The sequence below is a fragment of the Triticum urartu genome, chromosome 7A (genome assembly GCF_056163025.1).
Source record: "Triticum urartu cultivar PI428250 chromosome 7A, HENAU_Tu73, whole genome shotgun sequence".
NCBI classification, from domain to species: domain Eukaryota; kingdom Viridiplantae; phylum Streptophyta; class Magnoliopsida; order Poales; family Poaceae; genus Triticum; species Triticum urartu.
In genome coordinates, this window is record NC_141879.1 from 731,371,118 (window position 1) to 731,395,711 (window position 24,594).

At 43.7% G+C, this 24,594-nt stretch overlaps 1 protein-coding gene and 1 long non-coding RNA gene across 2 annotated transcripts; both read right to left on the reverse strand.

The window, feature by feature from the left end:
- Positions 1-3,770: 3,770 nt before the first annotated feature.
- On the reverse strand, positions 3,771-4,516 carry LOC147962379 (uncharacterized). The gene is made up of 3 exons (XR_015609626.1): positions 4,313-4,516; positions 4,147-4,204; positions 3,771-4,059 (listed from the first exon to the last, which is right to left on the reverse strand). It is a non-coding gene; the product is annotated as an uncharacterized LOC147962379 (long non-coding RNA).
- Positions 4,517-9,002: 4,486 nt separating this feature from the next.
- Positions 9,003-12,369, reverse strand: LOC125522444 (GDSL esterase/lipase APG). Its single transcript, XM_048687505.2, has 5 exons — positions 11,929-12,369; positions 11,715-11,845; positions 9,974-10,201; positions 9,582-9,831; positions 9,003-9,423 (listed from the first exon to the last, which is right to left on the reverse strand). The coding sequence occupies exons 1-5, from the start codon at positions 12,188-12,190 to the stop codon at positions 9,194-9,196; spliced, it is 1,101 nt and encodes a 366-aa protein (XP_048543462.2). The 5' UTR covers positions 12,191-12,369; the 3' UTR covers positions 9,003-9,193.
- Positions 12,370-24,594: the final 12,225 nt, after the last annotated feature.

The window sequence follows — 24,594 nt, forward strand, 5'->3', positions numbered from 1 at the left end:
GAACTCTGAAAAGGTTGAAAGTTGGCATGGTCTCATCATTTCACCCACATAGCATGTTCCAAAAAGTAGAGAGGGTTACGACAAAAAATTGATGCACTTCATGTACAAAATGAACAATCACTTTCGAAGTATCAAAGTTTCAAACCATAAGACATGAAAGCATTTCAAATGAACTCTAAAAAAGTTGAAAGTTGGGATGGTATCATAATTTCACCCACATAGCATTTGCTTATTGCGGGAGAAAGTCTTCACTTTTTCTTCGCTTGTGTCATTTGCTTATTGCGCCGTAACCATGGATAATCTTCATTGTTTATCAGGATGCTTGGGTCAGCCTTAACATTGAAGGGAGGAATTTCATGAAACTTTTCATAATCTTCAGACATGTCTGTCTTGCCGTCCACTCCCAGGATGTCCCTTTTTCATGAAAGAACTATGTGGCGCTTTGGCTCATCGTATGATGTATTCGCTTCCTTATCTTTTCTTTTTCTCGGTTTGGTAGACATGTCCTTCACATAGATAACCTGTGCCACATCATTGGCTAGGACGAACAGTTCGTCAGTGTACCCAAGATTTTTCAGATCCACTGTTGTCATTCCGTACTGTGGGTCTACCTGTACCCCCCCGCCTAACAGATTAACCCATTTGCACTTAAACAAAGGGACCTTAAAATCAGGTCTGTAGTCAAGTTCCCATATGTCCACTATGTAACCATAATATGTGTCCTTTCCGCTCTCGGTTGCTGCATCAAAGCGGACACCGCTGTTTTGGTTGGTGCTCTTTTGATCTTGGGCGATCGTGTAAAATGTATTCCCATTTATCTCGTATCCTTTGTAAGTCAATACAGTCAAAGATGGTCCCCTGGACAACAAGTACAACTCATCACAAACAGTGTTCTCACCTCTGAGACGTGTTTCCAACCAACTGCTGAAAGTCGTGATGTGTTCACATGTAATCCAGTCGTCGCACTGCTCCGGGTGTTTGGAGCGCAGACTGTTCTTGTGTTCATCGACATACGGGGTCACCAAGGTAGAGTTCTGTAGAACTGTGTAGTGTGCTTGAGACCAAGAATATCCGTCCCTGCATATTATTGAGTCTCTTCCCAGAGTGCCTTTTCCAGTCAGTCTCCCCTCATACCGCGATTTAGGGAGACCTATCTTGTTAAGGCCAGGAATGAAGTCAACACAAAACCCGATAACATCCTCTGTTTGATGGCCCATGGAGATGCTTCCTTCTGGCCTAGCGCGGTTACGGACATATTTCTTTAGGACTCCCATGAACCTCTCAAAAGGGAACATATTGTATAGAAATACGGGCCCCAGGATGACAATCTCGTCGACTAGATGAACTAGGACGTGCGTCATGATATTGAAGAAGGATGGTGGGAACACCAGCTCGAAACTGACAAGACATTGCGCCACATCACTCCTTAGCCTTGGTACGATTTCTGGATCGATCACCTTCTGAGAGATTCCATTGAGAAATGCACATAGCTTCACAATGGCTAATCGAACGTTTTCCGGTAGAAGCCCCCTCAATGCAACCGGAAGCAGTTGTGTCATAATCACGTGGCAGTCATGAGACTTTAGGTTCTGAAACTTTTTCTCTGGCATATTTATTATTCCCTTTATATTCGACGAGAAGCCAGTCGTGACCTTCATACTGAGCAGGCATTCAAAAAAGATTTCTTTCTCTTCTTTCGTAAGAGCGTAGCTGGCAGGACCTTTATACTGCTTCGGAGGCATGCCGTCTTTTTCGTGCAAACATTGCAGGTCCTCTCGTGCCTCGGGTGTATCTATTGTCTTCCCATACACGCCCAAGAAGCCTAGCAGGTTCACGCAAAGGTTCTTCGTCACGTGCATCACGTCGATTGAGGAGCGGACCTCTAGGTCTTTCCAGTAGGGTAGGTCCCAAAATATAGATTTCTTCTTCCACATGGTGCGTGTCCCTCAGCGTCATTCGGAACAGCTAGTCCACCGGGACCCTTTCCAAAGATTACGTAGTGTAAATCATTGACCATAGCAAGCACGTGAACACCGGTGCGCATGGCGGGCTTCTTCCGGTGATCTGCCTCGCCTTTGAAATGCTTGCCTTTCTTTCGACATTGATGGTTGGTCGGAAGAAATCGACGATGGCCCAGGTACACATTCTTCCTGCATTTGTCCAGGCATATACTTTCAATGTCATCTAAACAGTGCGTGCATGCGTGGTATCCTTTGTTTGTCTGTCCTGAAAGGTTACTAAGAGCGGGCCAATCGTTGATGGTCACGAACAGCAACGCCTTAAGGTTAAATTCCTCCTGTCTGTGCTCATCTCACGTACGTACACCGTTTCCATTCCACAGCTGTAAAAGTTCTTCAACTAATGGCCTTAGGTACACATCAATTTCGTTGCCGGGTTGCTTAGGGCCTTGGATGAGAACTGGCATCATAATGAACTTCCGCTTCATGCACATCCAAGGAGGAAGGTTATACATACATAGAGTCACGGGCCAGGTGCTGTGATTGCTGCTCTGCTCCCCGAAAGGATTAATGCCATCCGCGCTTAAAGCAAACCATACATTCCTTGGGTCCTTTGCAAACTCATCCCAGTACTTTCTCTCGATTTTTCTCCACTGCGACCCGTCAGCGGGTGCTCTCAACTTCCCATCTTTCTTTCGGTTCTCACTGTGCCATCGCATCAACTTGGCATGCTCTTCGTTTCTGAACAGACGTTTCAACCGTGGTATTATAGGAGCATACCACATCACCTTCGCAGGAACCCTCTTCCTGAGGGGCTCGCCGTCAACATCACCAGGGTCATCTCGTCTGATCTTATACCGCAACGCACCGCATACCGGGCATGCGTTCAGATCCTTGTATGCACCGCGGTAGAGGATGCAGTCATTAGGGCATGCATGTATCTTCTCCACCTCCAATCCTAGAGGGCATACGACCTTCTTTGCTGCGTATGTACTGTCGGGCAATTCGTTATCGTTTGGAAGCTTCTTCTTCAATATTTTCAGTAGCTTCTCAAATCCTTTGTCAGCCACAGCATTCTCTGCCTTCCACTGCAGCAATTCCAGTACGGTACCGAGCTTTGTGTTGCCATCTTCGCAATTGGGGTATAACCCTTTTTTGTGATCCTCTAACATGCGATCGAACTTCAGCTTCTCCTTTTGACTAATGCATTGCGTCCTTGCATCGACAATGACCCGGCGGAGATCATCATCATCGGGCACATCGTCTGGTTCCTCTTGATCTTCAGCAGCTTCACCCGTGGCAGCATCATTGGGCACATCGTCTGGTTCCTCTTGATCTTCACCAGCTCCCCCCGTTGCAGCATCACCGTATTCAGGGGGCACATAGTTGTCATCGTACTCTTCTTCTTCGCCGTCTTCCATCATAACCCCTATTTCTCCGTGCCTCGTCCAAACATTATAGTGTGGCATGAAACCCTTGTAAAGCAGGTGGGAGTGAAGGATTTTCCGGTTAGAGTAAGACCTCGTATTCCCACATTCAGTGCATGGACAACACATAAAACCATTCTGCTTGTTTGCCTCAGCCGCATCGAGAAACTCATGCACGCCCTTAATGTACTCGCGGGTGTGTCTGTCACCGTACATCCATTGCCGGTTCATCTGCGTGCATTATATATAATTAAGTGTCCAAATTAATATAAGTTCATCATCACATTAAAACCAAAGTGCATACATAGTTCTCATCTAACAACATATAGCTCTCCAGAGCATCTAATTAATTAAACCATACGTTAAAACTATGTAAAACATTTCAATGCGAAAACAAATGCGATCATAATCGCAACCAAGGTAACAATTGATCCAACGGCATAATGATACCAAGCCTCGGTATGAATGACATATTTTCTAATCTTTCTAATCTTCAAGCGCATTGCATCCATCTTGATCTTGTGATCATCGACGACATCCGCAACATGCAACTCCAATATCATCTTCTCCTCCTCAATTTTTTTTATTTTTTCCTTCAACAAATTGTTTTCTTCTTCAACTAAATTTAACCTCTCGACAATAGGGTCGGTTGGCATTTCCGATTCACATACATCCTAGATAAATAAAATCTATGTCACGTTGGTCGGCATAATTTTCATAAACAATAAATGAACCAATAGTTATGAAGATAATATACATACCAAATCCGAATCATAGACAGGACGAGGGCCGACGGGGGCGGATACCAAAACCATCGCACTATATAAGATGCAATAATAAATGTAAGAAAATGATACAAGTATCTATCTAAACAGACAAGTAAGAATATTTTTCCTTTCAGAAAGAAGATAAGAACAAGAGGCTCACCACGGTGGTGTCGGTGATGAGATCAGCGCGGGTGATCGACGGCGGTGAAGACGGGGACGGGGCGTGACGGACCGCTAAATCTAGACAAATCTCGAGGAAAATGGAGCTTGGAGGTCGAGCTTCGAAAGGAGAAAGTTTAAGTAGTGTGGCTCGGGCATTCCATCGAACACCTCACGTGCATAGGAGGTGAGCTAGAGCACCACAAACCCCTCCCCTCGCCGGCCAGAGAAAAACAGAGCACTGGAGTGCTCTGCTCGCGGGCAAGGGTATATATAAGCACCTCATTGGTCCCGGTTTGTGGCAAGAACCGGGACTAAAGGGGAGCCTTTGGTCCCGGTTCAGGCCACCAACCGGGACCAATGGTGGTGGGTCAGGAGCGAGGCCTATTGGTCCCGGTTCATCCCACCAACCGAGACCAAAAGGTCTAGACGAATCGGGACCAATGGCCCACGTGGCCCGGCCGGCCCCCTGGGCTCACGAACCGGGACCAATACCCACATTAGTCCCGGTTCTACACTGAACCGGGACTAATGGGCTGAGCTGGCCTGGACCATAGCCCTGTTTTCTACTAGTGCTTAGCCGGTGCGTGACGGGTCGGTATGTAAAGAGAGCTAGCCGGCTCGATCGACCGGTCGAACCGAACCGTGTAACACGCGATCGGGCTGTAGTGCATACGTGGTGTCACTGCGAAGCGTTGTTAACCTCGATCTGGTGCATACGTCCATGCGATGCGAGGAACACATGCATGGCCGCCGGGAGAAAGCGACGTATGTACGTACCTTGTCCTCGCGCGCCATGTGCATGCCTATTGGTGCTGTGCATGCATGTGACCATCTATCCGATAGAGATCGACTACAAGCTGGCTGGAGAACTTACGTGATGCATGCGCCGGAAAGTGATCGATCGTGATATACATATGTGCACGTAGTACCATCGTGAGCGCATTATTGTACGTCCATAAATTTCACTTTTTCATTTTTACTAGGACGTGCTACCTCCGTCTCAAAATGCAACGTGCATGTCCACCCACGTAAAATCTTTTTATCAGATCAGATGTTTTTCTTTTGCGGGAAATCAGATACTCGGTGAACTTAACCGAACCTACTGTATATCGTACGTGCTTGGACGAGCAAGAAAAGGCCCTACTCTAAAGTTCACAACAGCACCTTGTATTTGAAGTTGGTGCATCTAATATATACATCTATACGGCCTTTTACACGGGTATAGCATTTTAGCAATAGATAAGTGTATTTCATCTCTCAATTTATTGCAAAGCTTTATTTCATCTCCCAAACTATCAATGCCGGATAGACTTGGCACACCATGGTTTGCACCAAACATGGCATATACAAGAAAATAGACGATGTGGTCGAAGAAAATAGGCGTGGCACCGTGTACTAAAAAGTGGCAATGCCATTGAGTTAATTGTATTATTTTGCAAAACACATTGAGGGCGAGAACGAGTACACAAATTCAATTCTTTTTATTTTCCAAATTTAGTGTTATATTGCATATGATGCAATTTTAATTATATTGTTATTCATTCAATGCATGTATTCAATGCCACAAGGACAAGACCGTTTGGGCGCACTATAACAAAAATATCATGTAGTGGTGCTTATTTAGAAGAACTTCACAATTTGTTTGTATTAAATTACGATATACTCACCCCTGCGGCCCCGCCCCCATTTTGTTCCATTAAAGTCGTTGTTCAAGTTGTTTTTGGACATGTTGAAGTTGATAGGCTAGTTTATCTTCTCTAACATTTCGGAGCTTACATGCGCTGATGTTTTTAGATACACTTTATAATTCACCTATATTAAATTGCCATATAATCATGAAAATACACTTCCCTATTAACCGTGTCTTTAGTGTGTGGCTAGATCATCCCCAGTTTTAGTTTTTAAAAATATCATCCTTGGTTTTGTGCCTTAAAGTTACAACGTTTTTTTTAACTCTTCCAAGTCATAGCTCATATGATACTCTATTGAAATAGAGTGGGATCTAGCTCGGTGGACTGAAAAATAGCAAAAACATTAAATAAGTCATTTACTTTTCCACTAGCAAACATGCTCGTGCGTTGCAATGAAAAAAACCCTTCGATGTCACAAAACCAAATGAACTACCATAAATTTACAGTGATACTTGTAAGATGACACGAATAGTTATAATGAACTGAATACCAATAAATAGTAGAGGATGTGAAAAATACCTAAAGTAGTAGGTTGACACTATAAAGTTAACTTAGTTTCATATAGTATTTTTCTTTCACTCATTCTCATGACCTTCGTACATGACAAATTTAGCAGCGGCGCCTTCCTCTTTCCCTATAATCCGTTAATTGCCATCAATTTTCATCTTGAATCAGTTGATCGATCTCCTTACAGCCACAGAGAATTATTTGTGAGAGAAACCAATGTCATCCAGGACACGCCCGCATCCCTCCCTTGCCCGGCTACTTGCCGTTTCCACCATGGCCCTTTTTCTTTCACCAGCAAGTCTGCAACGCCGCGGCGCCACCTGCCGAGGCTTGCTCAGCACCCATCTCCCTGCCCACTTCTTGTGCTAGCTGCTAGCGATAGGGCATGATTTGCATGCTGACATGTTGTGGCCTGTGGACACCGATCACCGCCATCCGCTTCGTCGTTGTTGCCGGCGGCCGTCCCCACCCCTCCTGCTAGCGGGCAGCATCGCCGCCGCTGCTAGCCGCTAGGATTCCGTTGGTGCCATGCGTCGCATGAGCATGGACGGACAAGGCTGTCAACTGGATCGGCGTGTACGCTCCTGCCGGCTTCGTGCGTTCCGGCGTTTCCGTTTTGTTTTTCCTCCGAATTATCCATCAGCTAGCAATCGATCTGAGCGATCCATCATATGGGATTGTTCACGTAACAAAAACTGAATAATATACGAACTGAAACACCACGCTCATGTAGCAAAAGCCTTAAAACTTACGATCTTGTGCGCTACCAATCGCTAGACTGTCTGATGGATCTGATCGAAATCTTGGTGCAATCCCGCAAGGCTGGCTGGGCTAGCACTTGTTGGACTTCTCTGGGATCACGCAGGCTAGATGGGCTTCTCGCCGCTGGTCAGCTATCAATCGCAAAAAAGAAAATTGAGATCGTGCTTGGATTCTGATCGATCGCATGGAATCAGATGAGATCGATTGCTATTGCTAAATGAGAGATGAGATCGATCGCTTCGATCGCCAGGAGGCTAGACGAAAGGAACAGATAACGAGACATTAACCTTTCTTTTTTAATGAAAATATATAGGAGTGAAAAAAATAGAAGAGAATTCGCAACCACCGATCATATGTTAACAAAAAATCAACGGATATAAAAGGGTAACTTATGAAGAACTATGAAAGTTTCCGTCTTTTAATATTAGGTATAGATTACATGACAAGAGCGACAGCCAGTCCATAAAATATATTGTTTCCCTAATTTAACTGTAGATTTTAGCCTACATGGCACATCATAGATTGACACGAGCAGAAAGCTCCATTACAGTTGCACTTGTAGAATGACACAAGGAGAAGACCGTCAGATGCACTTTATCACAAATGTAGTGATGCTTCTTTAGGTGCACTTCACAATTTGACTCTATTAAACTACCATACAAATCATGTAGAGACACTTTTCTATTAATTGTGTCCTCGACAGATAGGCTATCTCCGGTTATTGTTGAAGTTTCATAGGCAGTTGTTGTTGAAGTTGGGCTAGTTATCTTCTCTAACATGTCAGTCCATTTAGTTTGGCCCGTACATCTATTATTGATCGCTTTCTCGGCGGGCTAGGGGCAACCTGCTCTATATTATACTCCCTCCGTTCGTAAATATTTGTCTTTGTAGAGATTTTTCAACAAGTGACTACATACGGAGCAAAATAAATAAATCTAAACTTTAAAATATGTCTATATACATCTATATGTGATAGTTTATTTAAAATTTATAAAAGGACAAATATTTAGGAACGGGGGAAGTACATGCTTGGGCCAACAAGAAAAGGCCCAACACTTATGGTGCTGATATTTAAAGTTAGTGCATCTAATACCATACATCTATAAGGCCTTTTGTATTAATATAACATTTTACCTAGATAATGTATTTTCGTCTCTCAATTTATCATGTAGGTTGATTATATACATAGAAAAAGTGTGCACTTTTTATTCTAAACTATCGATACTTGGTTGGCTTGGCACCTCACAGTGGTTGTTCTTCGGCCAAATCATGATTTTGACCTGACGTGGCATAGTTGAGAAAATAGGTGGTGGGTCAAACCGTCAAAGATAGACATGTTGAAGAAGAAGCAGGTTGATGCCATTGCTTGCCAATTTTTAAATGATGTTTTCCTTCTTTGGTAGTACTAACTAGCTCAGCTTTTGTGTGGCCTTGCTTGCTCCCCGTCACACAGGTCTGGCGAAATAAAAATGATGGATTTCGCCAACTACTTGGATCTGGCTTTGTTGTAATAACCATTTTTATTTCTTGTATGTTTTGTCCTTTAGCATTTCTTGGAAGATTAGACAATAATAGAAACCTCTCTCTTGTATGTGGACCTAAGCTCACGTCTTCCCAAGGAAGCATTGCACCTGCACATGGCTTAAACCATGCTAGTTTAGCTACATCTGAAAGACTGAGATACTTGTCAGTACTATACTAACCAACGGGTCGGTGTACACATCAAAATGAAGCAAACATGGATTACAAACCAAATCCAAATACAATGAAGCAACGTGTCATGGAAAGATCCAGCCCAACTTATTGCTTTTCTTAGAGGAGCTTCGTAGCTTATTGCGATTCAGAACAACAAGATTACAGCTACACTATTCCCTACAAAAACATTACAGCTACAACGTGTCAAGAGAGTGCATGTGTCGTCATCTCTCGTCGGCCAGCTGCCCGAAGCTGATGGGTGCAGTGACCTGGGCCGGGCCCTCGTTGAAGAGCGCCTGGGCACCCAGCTCGGCAGCCCGCTGCGTGGCGTGGATCCAGTCCCAGTACACATAGGCGTCGTGGTCGGCACACAGCTTGGAGTTCCGCGTGCAGTAGCCGCCCTCAGCGCCCAGCCTCCCGCTCCCGCAGCAGGCGCTGTCCACGCTCACATACCCTTTGATTCACACACAGATACATGATCATCATCCCGTTTAGATACCCCAAGCATTTTTTGTACCACGTTGTACAATAGTCACTAGTGCCAATTCCAGATTTTCTTAGAGACATTACAGTGCCACAATTTTTTCTATCGATTTGTGTATAGGGACATACCGGCTGCTTGCGGGTTGGAGAAGGTTGTCTCCAAGGCGGCGAAGGAGTCGCCGAGGGAGTAGGCAAGGCATGGGAGCTTTTGGGCGAGGCCGGCGAGTGCAGACTTAAGTGTGGCGGTGAATCCCATGGCGATCTGGTTCATGGCATCGTTACATGCCCCGGTCACGTTGAGCACGCGCACCGCTGGCACGCAGCCCAGCGGGCTGACACTGATGACCCCGAACTTCCTCGCCCCCATCACATACAGATCCTATGCATTGTAATATGTATGACCAGTTAATTATACTACAACATGTGTAGTACACGAATAGTCATTTGCCTTTTGCTTAGAAACGAAAAACAACTTAATTAATGAAAAAATAACGGATTGGATGGTTTGTCGGTTTGCTTACATTGATCGCAGCAGTGTAGTTGGAGATGAGAGTTGTGTAGAGCGCAATGACATCACCCTGGGTGGTCGCTGTGGACTGGAAGAGGTCATTGCTGCCGACGCCGAGGAGGAAGAAGGAGCGAGCGAGGAGCCTGGACACGTTGCCTCTGCCGGCTACGGCCTCCATCTCTGCCTTGGTCGCCGCAAAGTAGCGCACCTGCTTCGACAACGGGATGCTGTTTCCCGCACTCTGCAATATGTCACAAGGTTGGTTCTTACAAATTACAAGAAATTGTGGCTAATTATGCAATGTTAGAATTGCGCCTATTATTTTATTATGTGGTTGCGGTTCGACTTATGTTGTTATGTTAGCCGATAGAGTTGGGAGATGTCTCAGACTAGTGGCAGTGCTAGACGGCCTATGATATTTTGATGTCAATCCATTGAAACTCCTTATAATTGTAATCAACATTCAAAAATAATTAAGTCAAAAGCGGTGATGTCAGTTTCTTAACAACTTATGAGTGGAGTCGAAATTGCTTGAGTCAAGCACATATAACCCTGGGCAGCCATAAAAATGAAGTTCATGTAACTTCAATTGTCGACTCGGGAGTAGATAAAGGTCACCCATGTGGGACGAGGGTATGGTCATCCAAAATCCCGGCAATGCAAGTGAAGAGCTAGCGGACAAGTAGTCATGCCTAGAGAATCTAGCCAGCTAGCGCTGAACAAATGATAAATCTCGTGATGAAGGAATGTTAGTGCCCCGCTTTCCATTTTATGTCTATGTGGCTTTGGTAGATCGAGATGTGATCTGGTGATTGTATCGACACAGCTATCTACTAACATACACGTGAAATTTGATCCAATAAGTAGATTAATTAATTAATTTGTTGAGATCTTTGTGGTGCTCCCTTTGATGAGCGTAAAGATATTTTAATTAATTATCTCAGTGTGTGATGCTTCCACGTTGCTCCTTCCATCGGGTGTCGGTGCTAGTCTCTAGCACGTATGAAGGTTGTCCGAGCTTTAAAACATTTGAAAAGGCTTTGTTTACGGGCTTATATATCTCACCAGAACATAACTAAATTGGGTCACAAGGAGTATATGTTTTGGGGGGAAAGGACAATATGTGCACCTACAACCCTAAAAAAATGTCGGAACTATATATACAGATGTACCAATTGTGTTGAAGTAATTAAGCATCCTCCCTCCGGCTTTATCGGTCTCTTTAGTATTCTGTGTCAAATTTTGATTGTATATTTGACTAACAAAATATAAGCTGTATACTCCCTCCATCCGGTAAAGAGTGTACGTTTGGTTTCAAAATTTGTCCATAAAAAAGTGTACTTCTATCTTCCCAATGCACTTTAAAATAAAAAAATACTTCTCTCTCATCACACGGTGATCAAGATCAATAACAATCTACACATGGTCTTCTTAATTTCTACACGCACTTAGCTCATTGAGGGATGGTTAATTAAAAGGAGAGAAATGATGGCTTGCACTTTTTCAATGCATTTTTACTTCACTTCATAGTTTGTCCTAAAATCTCTAGATGTACACTCTTCACCGGACGAAGGGAGTATGTCACAAAGCTTATATTATTAGATTCATATTCGAAAGAGGTTTTCAATTATGCTATTATTATAGTACATAACTTAATTTTTGATAGTTAAATCAAAGATCAAAGTTTGACACAAAATACAAGGATGGGTGATAAACCCGGACGGAGGTAGTAGTAATAGTTAAATGTGACTTACAGTGGAGTCCAGGATGCCAGCTCCAGCAGAGGCGTAGCTCACTCCTCTCGTGAGAGCGCTAGGGATGAGATAGTTGCGTGATTTCAGCACCAGATAAGCCAGAGGGCTCTTCTCGAACCCCAGGTACCTAGCTGCATCCATCAATCATGTCTATGAACACATGTAATATATGAATTCTGGAGTCAGTGATGTGGTAGCCTGCCGCGCTGCTTACCGATGAAGTCGGCGATGTTGTAGCCGTTGCTGAACCGTCCGGTGGCAATGGCGCTGCCGGGGAAGTCGACGCCGTAGAAAGGCTGGTTGGCCCTGGGCACGTCCTTCCCCGGCAGGTGGTTGTTGTTGCCCACGTCCAGCGTTGAGTCCCCAAGCACAAACATGGCCGGCACCACCGGCCGCCGCACCGCTTCAGTGCTCGCCGCGACCGCACCGACAAGGGCCGCCACCAGGAGACCGACGACAAAGAGGCCGCCCTTCATGGCCGGCGGCGCGCCAACTCGTGCGCCTAGCTAGCTAGGCAAGGAAAGTAGCTTTCTCAATGAATTATGACTGTGTATAACAAACAGGAGCTCGACCTGTAGTACTTGTAAGCCCAAGTGTTTGTGTATGATTGATCTTCGGTCAATAAGCTAGGAAGCTAATCTGCCAAGTTGTCCGGGTCTGCGTGTACTCCATGTAGAGGTTTATTTTTCCTTTAGGCGATTGTACTCCATGTACTATAGAGTAATATAAATATACTGCACACTTCATGTGCATGTGTGAACGATGCCTCCCCTTGGGAAAAGTTCTACTGCTCGATCAGAGGGAAACGACTAATTAATCAGCGTGCATGTTACGTCTGCATCGATCCATTCGACGACCGTTGTTTCTTGTCGAGCCTCGATCTACCTAGAGATGACACTGCCTTCAATTACTTTATACGGGGTCTCCCAGTGCAAGTTTTTTCCCACGGTTTCATATGTATTTTGGTGATGGCATGGTACTTAACTAGAAGGGTAGTGCGTGCTTTGCTGCGCCCTTTGGTTTTGTTTGGTTCCTTAAAAAGAAAATGTTCACTCTGTTGGAAAATATAAGGTGTATCACTTTAGTTGCTAGATCATCCTAGTTTTAGTTAAAAAATATTATCCTTAGTTTTGTGCATTAAAGTTATAAAGTTTTTTTAACTCGTCCAATTCATACCACATATCTATCCTCCCTAATAATAATAATAATAATAATAATAATAATAATAATAATAATAATAATAATAATAATAGTAATAATAATAATATAATTATAATTTATAATTTATAATTTATAATTTATAATAAAGCACGGATTGACTCCGTGGGTTCACCGTCACAATACGTTTTCTTCTCATGTCATAATACACTTTTACAATTTGTATGGACAAAATCGTAATATAAACGAGGTGGTACTAATTTGGGTCTGCAGGTCCTTCCTCCCTAATTTTTGTCTCCTGCTTTTTTGGGTAATCATCCCGCACTCCGCAAACTTTCATCTGTTATTAATTATAATACGCTTTTACAATTTGTATGGACAAAATCGTAATGTAAACGAGGTGGTACTAATTTGGGTCTGCACGTCCTTCCTCCCTTATTTTTGTCTCCTGCTTTTTTGGGTAATCATCCCGCACTCCACAAACTTTCATCTGTTATTAATTATTAAGTGAAAAAAAGGATTCTAGAGGCCCTCTCTCTCCCGCACGAGGACGCGAGACGCCCCGGAACTAGGGTTCCTTTCGCCGCCGCACCCCCATGGCACCGCTTCCGGCAGCCCTCGCCACCATCTTCCGTCCCCAATCGCCGTTGTAGTCCCCCGCCGCCGGTAAATAGCCTTGACGGAGCCCTAGCCACTGGCTCCCTGGAGCACGGCGCCCGCCGATAACCACGATGGAGCGCCGGTGGACGTCCTGATTGTGGGCGAGGACCCCGCCGAGGCGACTAACCTCGACACCGCGCGGCACCCCCAGGCCCCAGCATCTCTACCATCGCCTCGCGCTGTCGTGCACAAGGATACCACCACCTCCCCCTGACATCTCTGTCTCCACTCCCCCGAGGTGTGCTGCTCGCCGGCTCCACACCTCTATCCTCTCCCATCCAGTGCTGCTCACGACCTGCTACAGAGATGAAACTTTGCATCTCCCGTGCAGGCCCTCCTCGCGGACAGCCTCCAACCCACACAAGCTCCCCTGTTCTGGCTCTGCAGCCTCCTGTGGCTGAGCAACGAAGAGATCGAGAGGGGAATACTCAGTTGATTTTTCAGGGATTGGAGATTGATCTTATTTGTTTGGTTGTCCGTGGATTCAAAGATGAAGTAGATAGTAAAGGCCAAGGCAACGGGCATCAGACATGTTAATTTTTTTGAACTCTACTATGGAACATGTGTTTCTGAATTTCTGCCAAAGTGTCAACTGTGGATCGTACATAGTAGTGCTCTTTTGATAGTAGGTGGTCTGAATTTCTGTCAAAGTGATAACTGTGGATCGTACATAGTAGTGCTCTTTTGATAGTAGGTGGTCGAAGTGTCGAAACACTGGAACAAGCACAAACTGATCCTAGCATCGAAGTGCTTTGTTTTTCCTTTGCATCAAACTATTTTTGTGTGCTCCAGAGTTCAGTGGGACATATGATTGTCGTGCTCCAGCCCGTTTAATCTCAGGTCTGATCTCTTTTCAGCTCTTATATGTATAGTACTTGGTTATACAAACATGGAACTGATGGATATGTTGGATTAATGGATGCATAATTAGACACCTAATGATGAATAGATGGAATTAATGGATGCATACATATATGATTAGACCCTTAATAAGCTTAGATGTACTATGGTTTATTGCATTCTCAGTAGGTTGATAATTACTGTATATGAAAACAAAATTGCGCGTTCTTATTTTGTTGGAATATTCCCACAAGGCCACACCGGCAAGATAATTAGTTTCTTTTTTATGAAACCAATAGCTAATCTATATATTTGCAGGTGATTCAGATGAGCGTCTCCCGACTTTATGCAACAATCAAATTTATTTGAAGTACCAATATTTGCAATGAACATTCTTAATCCATATTAGTTATAGGATTTATAAATCTTTTCACCACTTCATATGTTTGGAGGGGAACATATAAGAAACTGATGGATCACGTATATGTTCTGTGGCATAAATACAATATAATTAATGTGAAAACCACTGATGTGTCTTAGGATCACATGATCTGTTTAAAATAATATATAATTTGCACTCAGCGGAAAAAAACTCCCAAAAAAGTTCGCATGTAAATGACTGAATATTATATCCAGATTTCAGTTTTGTCTCATTGACAAAAGTAATCATTGCGATGCACCTGAAGAAATATACGATTATCATGGTAAGTATTTTCGTTCCGTGCAGGGTCTTGCGAGCGGGGAAGGAGAGCACCTGTGAGGTAAGAAGGCACCAATGCAACACGCTGTGAAACCTCAGCATCGCAAACGGGATTCTGTCCAAGGATGCAGATTTTGAAGTGTCAAGTATGATGATTTGGTTGGATGCCTTCTGCCTCTGAGCTTCACTGAACACTTGCGTCCACCACCAACCTGCACATCCGGAAGAAGAGAAGCAAGCTTTCTCCCTCGACCACAACCCGCAGCCATGATCCCAGTGCAAAGCTCCTGGTCAGCAATGCCTCACATGATGTGTCATGGAGCCGCCACCCATTGATGTCTACCACCTCGATCCACTTAGTTATGCCCCTCAATGGATCTGGGGAGAGAACCCATGACTATGAGCATTGAGAAGATTAGGTGCGGCGATTAGGTGTGTGGTCACAAAAATGATTGTTTCATGCTTCTCTTCGCCCATCTGTAATGTGTACTCATCCAGAGCAATCTATAATTTTTTTTGGCATGGTCTATAGCTTTGAATTAACTTGGTAGCCTCCATGTTCTTAAATAATTTAAGTGGGTTAATTAAGGGACTGCATTGCAATTTGTTTTAGGGTTGGAAGTCAGTATACTGTAACTTAGGTTAGTGCTTTGTTTGGGATAGAAAAGTTGGTAAGCTATTGGTAATAAGAAAGCAAACTAATTTTTTATACCAATTCTGGTATTAGACTAAGTGGAGTGATATTATACGTTCATAACACATGTTGGTATCTGTCATCAAACATACATTGGTACATTTTTTTAGTCAACCAAGCACAACTTACATGATACCAGACTCAAATTCCCAACTTAAATTTTGCCTTTGGCAATGTGTGAGTATTCTATTTTCTGAAAACCAAGCAGGAGCTCTGCCGAAATACTATTAAGACAAGGGGATGGAGTACTTACTGTGTAGAATTATGGTTATAACATGGACGTGCTAAGCAATCCAAATCTTATTACATAGATATTTTTGAAGTTTGTAATATAGCAGCTCCTATAAGTATTAGTATAGAGGAATTCCTGCTGACTTACATTTCTATGAATTTTTAGATAATGGTAATAATGCTTAAAACCTTACACCAAGGTTGTATATCATAGTCTTTTGCACTATCCGAGAGGTTAAGCATCCCAGATCATAATCCAATTATGACTGATATTGCCACATGCTCGGGCAGAAGCTCAAGGTCGGCAATGCCACAGTCATGCATAATCTTAGATGTTGTCCAGCTAGCTCTGCCATCCATACCCCCTCAATGATACTGCCGAGAGAGCATCCATCACCATGATCATGGCAGAGCAGGTTAGGCGTTTTATCACTTATCAGCACGATTTTTTTATGCCACGTTCTTTGTAATATTGTTCATCTATTTGACATAATGCCTAGCCATGGTGCCATGTGCAAGTCGCTATTGAGAGTCATCGACAGAATTGCAGATCAATGTGTAACACTATGTTATGCCAGGTCTAGGATACCGAGGGCATCCAGATCAACCTCTTTGAGGCTTGAAACACTATGTTTGTTAGGTTTTTTTTCGTGAAACTACCCCTTTACATATTGTTTTGATGCATATGAGCAAAGTCCCAGGTTCTTCTTATTTCATTTAGTTGGCACCAATAAGAGCATCTATAGCCGGACGCCTCAAATCATTTTTCATACGCCCGCGGACGCGTCCGGGTCAGTGACCGGACAAGAGAGAGAAGGAAAAAACTGACCCAACCGGACCCTCATGCAATTTCTATACGTTTGGGCTGTCCGTGAACTCTCATGTCCATCTCAAATCTAGGGAGGATATGAGGGCTCACAGACGCGCCAATCTTCATCTCCTTCAATCACATGCGAGTGACCGGATATATGAAGAAGAAAAATGAGAAGTGTGGCTGTGTGGATGGACAAATAGGGGCTTAAAATGGACACGCCCGGTCACTGACCGGGCGCATCCGTGGGCGTTTAAGGGGTCATATTTGCTATGTCCTGCTGTAGATGCTCTAACGGAATAGCTCTTGCACAACCTTGGTTGTCTATCTGATCTATTAAATAGTATATGTTGGGACCAAAGGAAAGAAAAATACTTATAGTATTTGTTCTGCTTGATAACATTATGTGATTTTCATACAGATGTGAGATATTTTCACTGGTTCAAAAACGATGTGGCGTGTCTTTGTTGTTGACATACTCCATCCATCTAGAATTACTTGAAGTTATTTTCCTTTTTTCACTTGGTCACCATCGTTGGGTTGACACTTTATAATTAATGCTTTTATGTTGAGAATGTGTTGGGAGGCTAAGAGCAATCCTAATTAAACATGTCCAACCGTGGCCTTTGCAATTGTAGTATTTACTGCTAGCAGTTTCAAATAAAAGGGAAGATGAGATAAGGTAGAAGGAGATGGATTGGAGCTGCACACACGAACTTTCAAATTGATTTTATACCCGTTGCAAGGCACGAGCCCTTTCCCTAGTGTTATTCTATTTAAATAGAGTGCGATCTAGCTTGGTGGACCGAAACTAGCAAAAAGATTAAATCAATAAGTTTACTTTTCCATTTAACGACGAGAGCAACACACAATACACAATTGTTTTTCCTAATTTAGCAGTAGATTTTAGCCTAAGTGGTACATTATAGATTGACACGAGTAGAATACTCCCATGTGGCCCCACTTGTAGAATGACACAAGGACAAGACTATCCAAGCGCACTTTTAATACAATATATGCAGTTCACAATTTGCCTCTATTAAACTACCAAAAATTATGTAGAAACGCTTTCTTTTAATTGTGTCCTTAACATATAGGCCATCTCCAGGTATTGTTGAAGTTTCTTTAGGGCAACTGTTCTTTTTAAAGAGATTAAATCCCTGGCCTCTGCATCAATCGATGCATGCAGCCATTTTTATTAATTATTCCACAAAGGTCTAACAAGAACATACATATATCCACCCGAAGACACCACTCACACCTACAAACTTGATAATGTAGAGTGCTCTCACTTCCCATATCTAAAACCAGTGTTGTTGCCGATTCATCCACATAACATATCGGGACCAACAGTCGATGCTGCCTACCTAAAGTGCACACCACATGCATACGTTTTAGAAGCCGATGTCATCATCGGACCACTGGCTCATCTTTAGAAGAGAGATCTGCATCATCCCTGCCAGGCCGGACATCCATCAACACCACAACTGCGCCCAACGGCGCCACCGCCCTGCGCTCGCCCGCCCAGATGTGAAGAATCTGAAAGATCTGTCGTGCGTAGCACCTGCCGTCCAGGCATGACTTGACAGCTTCACCGAAGCTCCGTGCAAGACGAAGCTGCACCACCTCCTGCCTCTGTCTTCCAGCGCTGCTCCACAAATGATGCTCGCAAGAGAGAAACGTCACCGTAGTACCGACATCGTCCGATCTAGAAGACCACATCCTAGGGTTTACCCAAAGCAGCACGAGTGGGTTGACAACGGCTAGGGCAGCTGTTGTTGAAATTGTAGGGCTAATTTATCTTCTCTAACATTTTAGTCAATTTAGTGTGGCCCGTACATCTAGTGTTGATTGCTTTCTTGGCGGGCTAGGGCCAACCTGCTCTATATAATATGTGCTTGGGCCAGCAAGAAAAGGCCCAACACTTACCCTCGCTGGTATTTAAAGTTGCTGCATCTTTTTTTTGTGCGGGAAAGCTTTCAATCTATTCATCTTCAATTATAATAGTACAACGAACACAAGAAATAATAAAAATTGCATTCAGATCCGTAGACCATCTAGCGACGCCTACAAGCATCTAATACTATATATCTATAAGGCCTTTTATGTGATATAGCATTTTACCAATAGATAGGTGTATTTTTGTCTCTCAATTCATCATCTGGGCTGATTATATCCGTTGAAAAGAATGTGAAATTTTTATAATAAACTATTGATACCGGGCTAGCCTGGTACCTCACAGTCGTTATTCTTCGGCCAAACCATGGTTTTGACGTGACATAGCATAGTCGAGAAAATAGGCGGTGGGTGAAAGATAGACATGATGGAGAAGAAGCAGGTTGATGCCATTGCTTGTGAGTTCTCAAATGAAGTCCCATCTTTGCTACTAACTAGGTTAGGTCTGGTGTGGTCTTGCTTGCTCCCCATCACAGGTCTGGTGTATTATCTGTTTATTCGGAGAAAGGAATGGTTTGCAAATGATAGATTTCACCTACTAGTTGGATCTGGCTTCGCTGCCATAACCATTTGTATTTCTTGTATATGTTTGTCCGTTAGCATTTCTAGGACTAGGAAGATTAGACAGTAATAGAAACTCTCTTCTATTTGGACGTAAGCTCGCATCTTCCCAAGGAAGCATTGCACCTGCACATGTCCTAACCATGCTAGTTTAGCTACATCCGAGAGACCAAACATGGGTACAAAGTAAATCCAAATACAATGAAGCAACGTGTCATGGGAAGATTAAGCTCAGCTTACTACTATTCTTAGAGCTTAGCTAGCTTATTGAGATTCAGACAAGAAGATTACATCTACTCCCTCACTAGTGTAAAACACGCTTTTATATTATGAGATGGAAGGAGTACAATATATCCATAATAAATAGATCCTCTCTTATTTTCTCTAGACTAGGGAGTGTATATCTTATCTCTTGCGAACCAGCTGCCCGAAGCTGATGGGCGTGGTGACCTGGGCCGGGCCCTCGTGGAAGAGCGCCTGGGCACCCAGCTCGGCGGCCCGCTGTAGGCGTCATGGTCGGCGCACAATGTGGAGTTCCGTTTGCAGCCACCCTCAGCGCCCAGCCTCCCGCTCCCGCAGCACGCACTGTCCACGCTCGTGTACCCTTTGCACACACGAATAAATCATTACCATCTCAATTTTGTGTGTAGCATATATTAATATTATTTTAAAGCAATTATAGTTCCACAATTTCAACATATTTATATTGACTAGTGCTACGTCTTGAGCTTGCCGTGGTTTTCTCCGAAGAGGAAGGGATGATGCAGCAGAGTAGCGTAAGTATTTCCCTTAATTTTTGAGAACCAAGGTATCAATCCAGTAGGAGGCCACGCTCAAGTCCTTCATACCTGCACAAAACGATACCTACTCGCAAGCAGCGCGATTAGGGGTTGTCAATCCCTTCACGGTCACTTACGAGAGTGAGATCTGATAGATATAATATTTTGGTATAAAGATGCAAAGTAAAAAGTAAAGGCCAAGTAAAAAGTAAAGCAAAATTAAAGTGATGGAGACTGATATGATGAGAATAGACCCGAGGGTCATAGGTTTCACTAGTGGCTTCTCTCAAGAGCATAAGTATTCTACGGTGGATGAACAAATTACTGTTGAGCAATTGACAGAATTGAGCATAGTTATGAGAATATCTAGGCATGATCATGTATATAGGCATCACGTCCATGACAAGTAGACTGAAACGATTCAGCATCTACTACTATTACTCCACTCATCGACCGCTATCCAGCATGCATCTAGAGTATTAAGTTAAAAACAGAGTAACGTCTTAAGCAAGATGACATGATGTAGAGAGATAAATTCATGCAATATGAAATAAACCCCATCTTGTTATCCTCAATGTCAACGATACAATACGTGCCTTGCTGCCCCTTCTGTCACTGGGAAAGGACACCGCAAGATCGAACTCAAAGCTAAGCACTTCTCCCATGACAAGAACTACCAATCTAGTTGGCCAAACCAAACGGATAATTCGAAGAGACTTGCAAAGCTAACCAATCATACATAAAAGAATTCAGAGAAGATTCAAATATTATTCGTAGATAGACTTGATCATAAACCCACAATTCATCGGTCTCAACAAACACACCGCAAAAAGAAGATTACATCGAATAGATCTCCACAAGAGAGGGGGAGAACTTTGTATTGAGATCCAAAAAGAGAGAAGAAGCCATCTAGCTACTATGGACCCGAAGGTCTAAGGTAAACTACTCACACTTCATCGGAGAGGCTATGATGATGTAGAAGCCCTCCATGATGACGGCCCTCTCCGGCGGAGCTCCGGAACAGGCCCCAAGATGGGATCTCGTGAATACAGAAAGTTGCGGCGGTGGAATTAGGTTTTTGGCTCCTGTTCTGATCGTTTGGGGGTATGTAGGTATATATAGGAGGAAGAAGTACGTCGGAGGAGCACCGAAGGGCCCACGAGGCAGGGGGCGTGCCCCCCACCCTCGTGACCGCCTCTCCGATGCCTTGGCGTAGGGTCCAAGTCTCCTGGATCACGTTCGGTGAGAAAATCACGTTCCCGAAGGTTTCATTCCGTTTGGACTCCGTTTGATATTCCGTTTTTTCAAAACACTGAAATAGGCAAAAAAAACAACAATTCTGGGCTGGGCCTCCGGTTAATAGGTTAGTCCCAAAAATAATATAAAAGTGGAAAATAAAGCCCAATATAGTCCAAAACAGTAGATAATATAGCATGAAGCAATCAAAAATTATAGATACGTTGGAGACGTATCAGGCGTCCCCAAGCTTAATTTCTGCTCGTCCTCGAGTAGGTAAATGATAAAAAGAGAATTTTTGATGCGGAGTGCTACTTGGCATAATTTTAATGCAAATCTTCTTAATTGTGATATGAATATTCAGATTCGGAAGATTCAAGACAAAAGTTTATATTGACATAAAATTAATAATACTTAAAGCATACTAACAAAGCAATTATGTCTTCTCAAAATAACATGGCCAAAGAAAGTTATCCCTACAAAATCATATAGTCTGACTATGCTCTATCTTCACCACACAAAGTATTTAAATCATGCACAACCCCGATGACAAGCCAAGAAATTGTTTCATACTCTAACTCTTTCAAAACTTTTTCAATCTTCACGCAATACATGAGCGTGAGCCATGGATATAGCACTATAGGTGGAATAGAATGGTGGTTGTGGAGAAGACAAAAAGGAGGGGAAGATAGTCTCACATCAACTAGGCGTATCAACGGGCTATGGAGATGCCCATCAATAGATATCAATGTGAGTGAGTAGGGATTGCCATGCAACGGATGCACTAGAGCTATAAGTATATGAAAGCTCAAAAAGAAACTAAGTGGGTGTGCATCCAACTCGCTTGCTCATGAAGACCTAGGGCAATTTGAGGAAGCCCATCTTTGAAACATACAAGCCAAGTTCTATAATAAAAGATTCCCACTAGTATATGAAAGTGATAACATGAGAGACTCTCTACTATGAAGATCATGGTGCTACTTTGAAACACAAGTGTGGTAAAAAAAATAGTAACATTGTCCCTTCTCTCTTTTTCTCTCATTTTTTATATTTTTTTATTTGGGCATTTTCTCCCTTTTTATGGCCTCTTTTTATTTGGGCTTCTTTGGCCTCTTTTTTTTTCGTCCGGAGTCTCATCCTGACTTATGGGGGAATCATAGTCTCCATCATCCTTTCCTCACTGGGACAATGCTCTAATAATGATGATCATCATACTTTTATTTTTCTTACAACTCAACAATTACAACTCGATACTTAGAAAAAATATGACTCTATATGAATGCCTCCGACGGTGTACCGGGATATGCAATATGACAATGATGAATGTGTCATGAACAGAACGGTGGAAAGTTGCATTGCAATATATCTCGGAATGGCTATGGAAATGCCATAATAGGTAGGTATGGTGGCTGTTTTGAGGAAGGTATATGGTAGGTGTATGATACCGGCGAAAAGTGTGCGGTATTAGAGAGGCTAGCAAAGGTGGAAGGGTGAGAGTGCGTATAATCCATGGACTCAACATTAGTCATAAAAAAACTCATATACTTATTGCAAAAATCTAGAAGTTATCAAAGCAAAGTATTACGTGTTGGGGAACATTGCAGAAAACAAAAATTTTCCTACGGTTTCACCAAGATCCATCTAGGAGTTCATCTAGCAACGAGTGATTAGATGCATCTACGTACCTCGTAGATCGCGAGCGGAAGCATTCAGAGAACGGGGATGATGTAGTCGAACACGACGTGATTCAAATCACCGATGATCTTAGCATCGAACGGACGATGCCTCCGCGTTCAACACACGTACGGAACGGATGACGTCTCCTCCTTTCTTGATCCAGCAAGGGGGGAAGAGAGGTTGATGAAGATCCAGCAGCACGACGGCGTGGTGGTGGATGCAGGGCGTCACAGTAGCAGGGCTTCGCCTATACTGCGAGAGAGAGACGTAACGGGGAGAGAGGAAGCACCAAAGGCTGAGGTATGAAGTCCTCCCTCTCCTCAACTATATATAGGAGGGCCAAGGGGGGGTGGTGTGCAGCCTAGGAGATCTAATATCCTAGGTGCGGCGGCCAGGGGAGGGTTTCCCTCCCCCCCAAGGCACCTCGGGGTGCCTTCCACCACTTGGACTCCTCCGTGGTGGAAACCCTAGGCGCATGGGCCTAGTAGGGCTGGTGCCCTTGGCCCATATAGGCCAAGGCGCACCCCCTACAGCCCATGTGGCCCCCCGGGACAGGTGGCCCCACCCGGTGGGCCCCCGGGACCCCTCCGGTGGTCCCGATACAATACCGATAACCCCGAAACTTGTCCCGATGGCCGAAACAGCACTTCCTATATATAATTCTTTACCTCCGGACCATTCCGGAACTCCTCGTGACGTCCGGGATCTCATCCAGGACTCCGAACAACATTCGGATTACTGCATATACATATCTTCATAACCCTAGCGTCACCGAACCTTAAGTGTGTAGACCCTACGGGTTCGGGAGACAAGCAGACATGACCGAGACGACTCTCCGGTCAATAACCAACAGCGGGATCTGGATACCCATGATGGCTCCCACATGCTCCACGATGATCTCATCGGATGAACCACGATGTCGAGGATTAAACAACCCCGTATACAATTCCCTTTGTCAATCGGTATGTTACTTGCCCGAGACTCGATCGTCGGTATCCCAATACCTTGTTCAATCTCGTTACCGGCAAGTCACTTTACTCGTACCGTAATGCATGATCCCGTGATCAACCAATTGGTCACTTTGAGCTCATAATGATGATGCATTACCGAGTGGGCCCAGTGATACCTCTCCGTTATATGGAGTGACAAATCCCAGTCTCGATCCGTGTCAACCCAACAGACACTTTCGGAGATACCTGTAATGCACCTTTATAGTCACCCAGTTACGTTGTGACGTTTGATACACCCAAAGCACTCCTACGGTATCCGGGAGTTACACGATCTCATGGTCAAAGGAAAAGATACTTGACATTGGAAAAGCTCTAGCAAACGAACTACACGATCTTTGTGCTATGCTTAGGATTGGGTCTTGTCCATCACATCATTCTCCTAATGATGTGATCCCGTTATCAATGACATCCAATGTCCATAGCCAGGAAATCATGACTATCTATTGATCAACGAGCTAGTCAACTAGAGGCTTACTAGGGACATATTATGGTCTATGTATTCACACGTGTATTACGATTTCCGGATAATACAGTTATAGCATGAATAAAGACAATTATCATGAACAA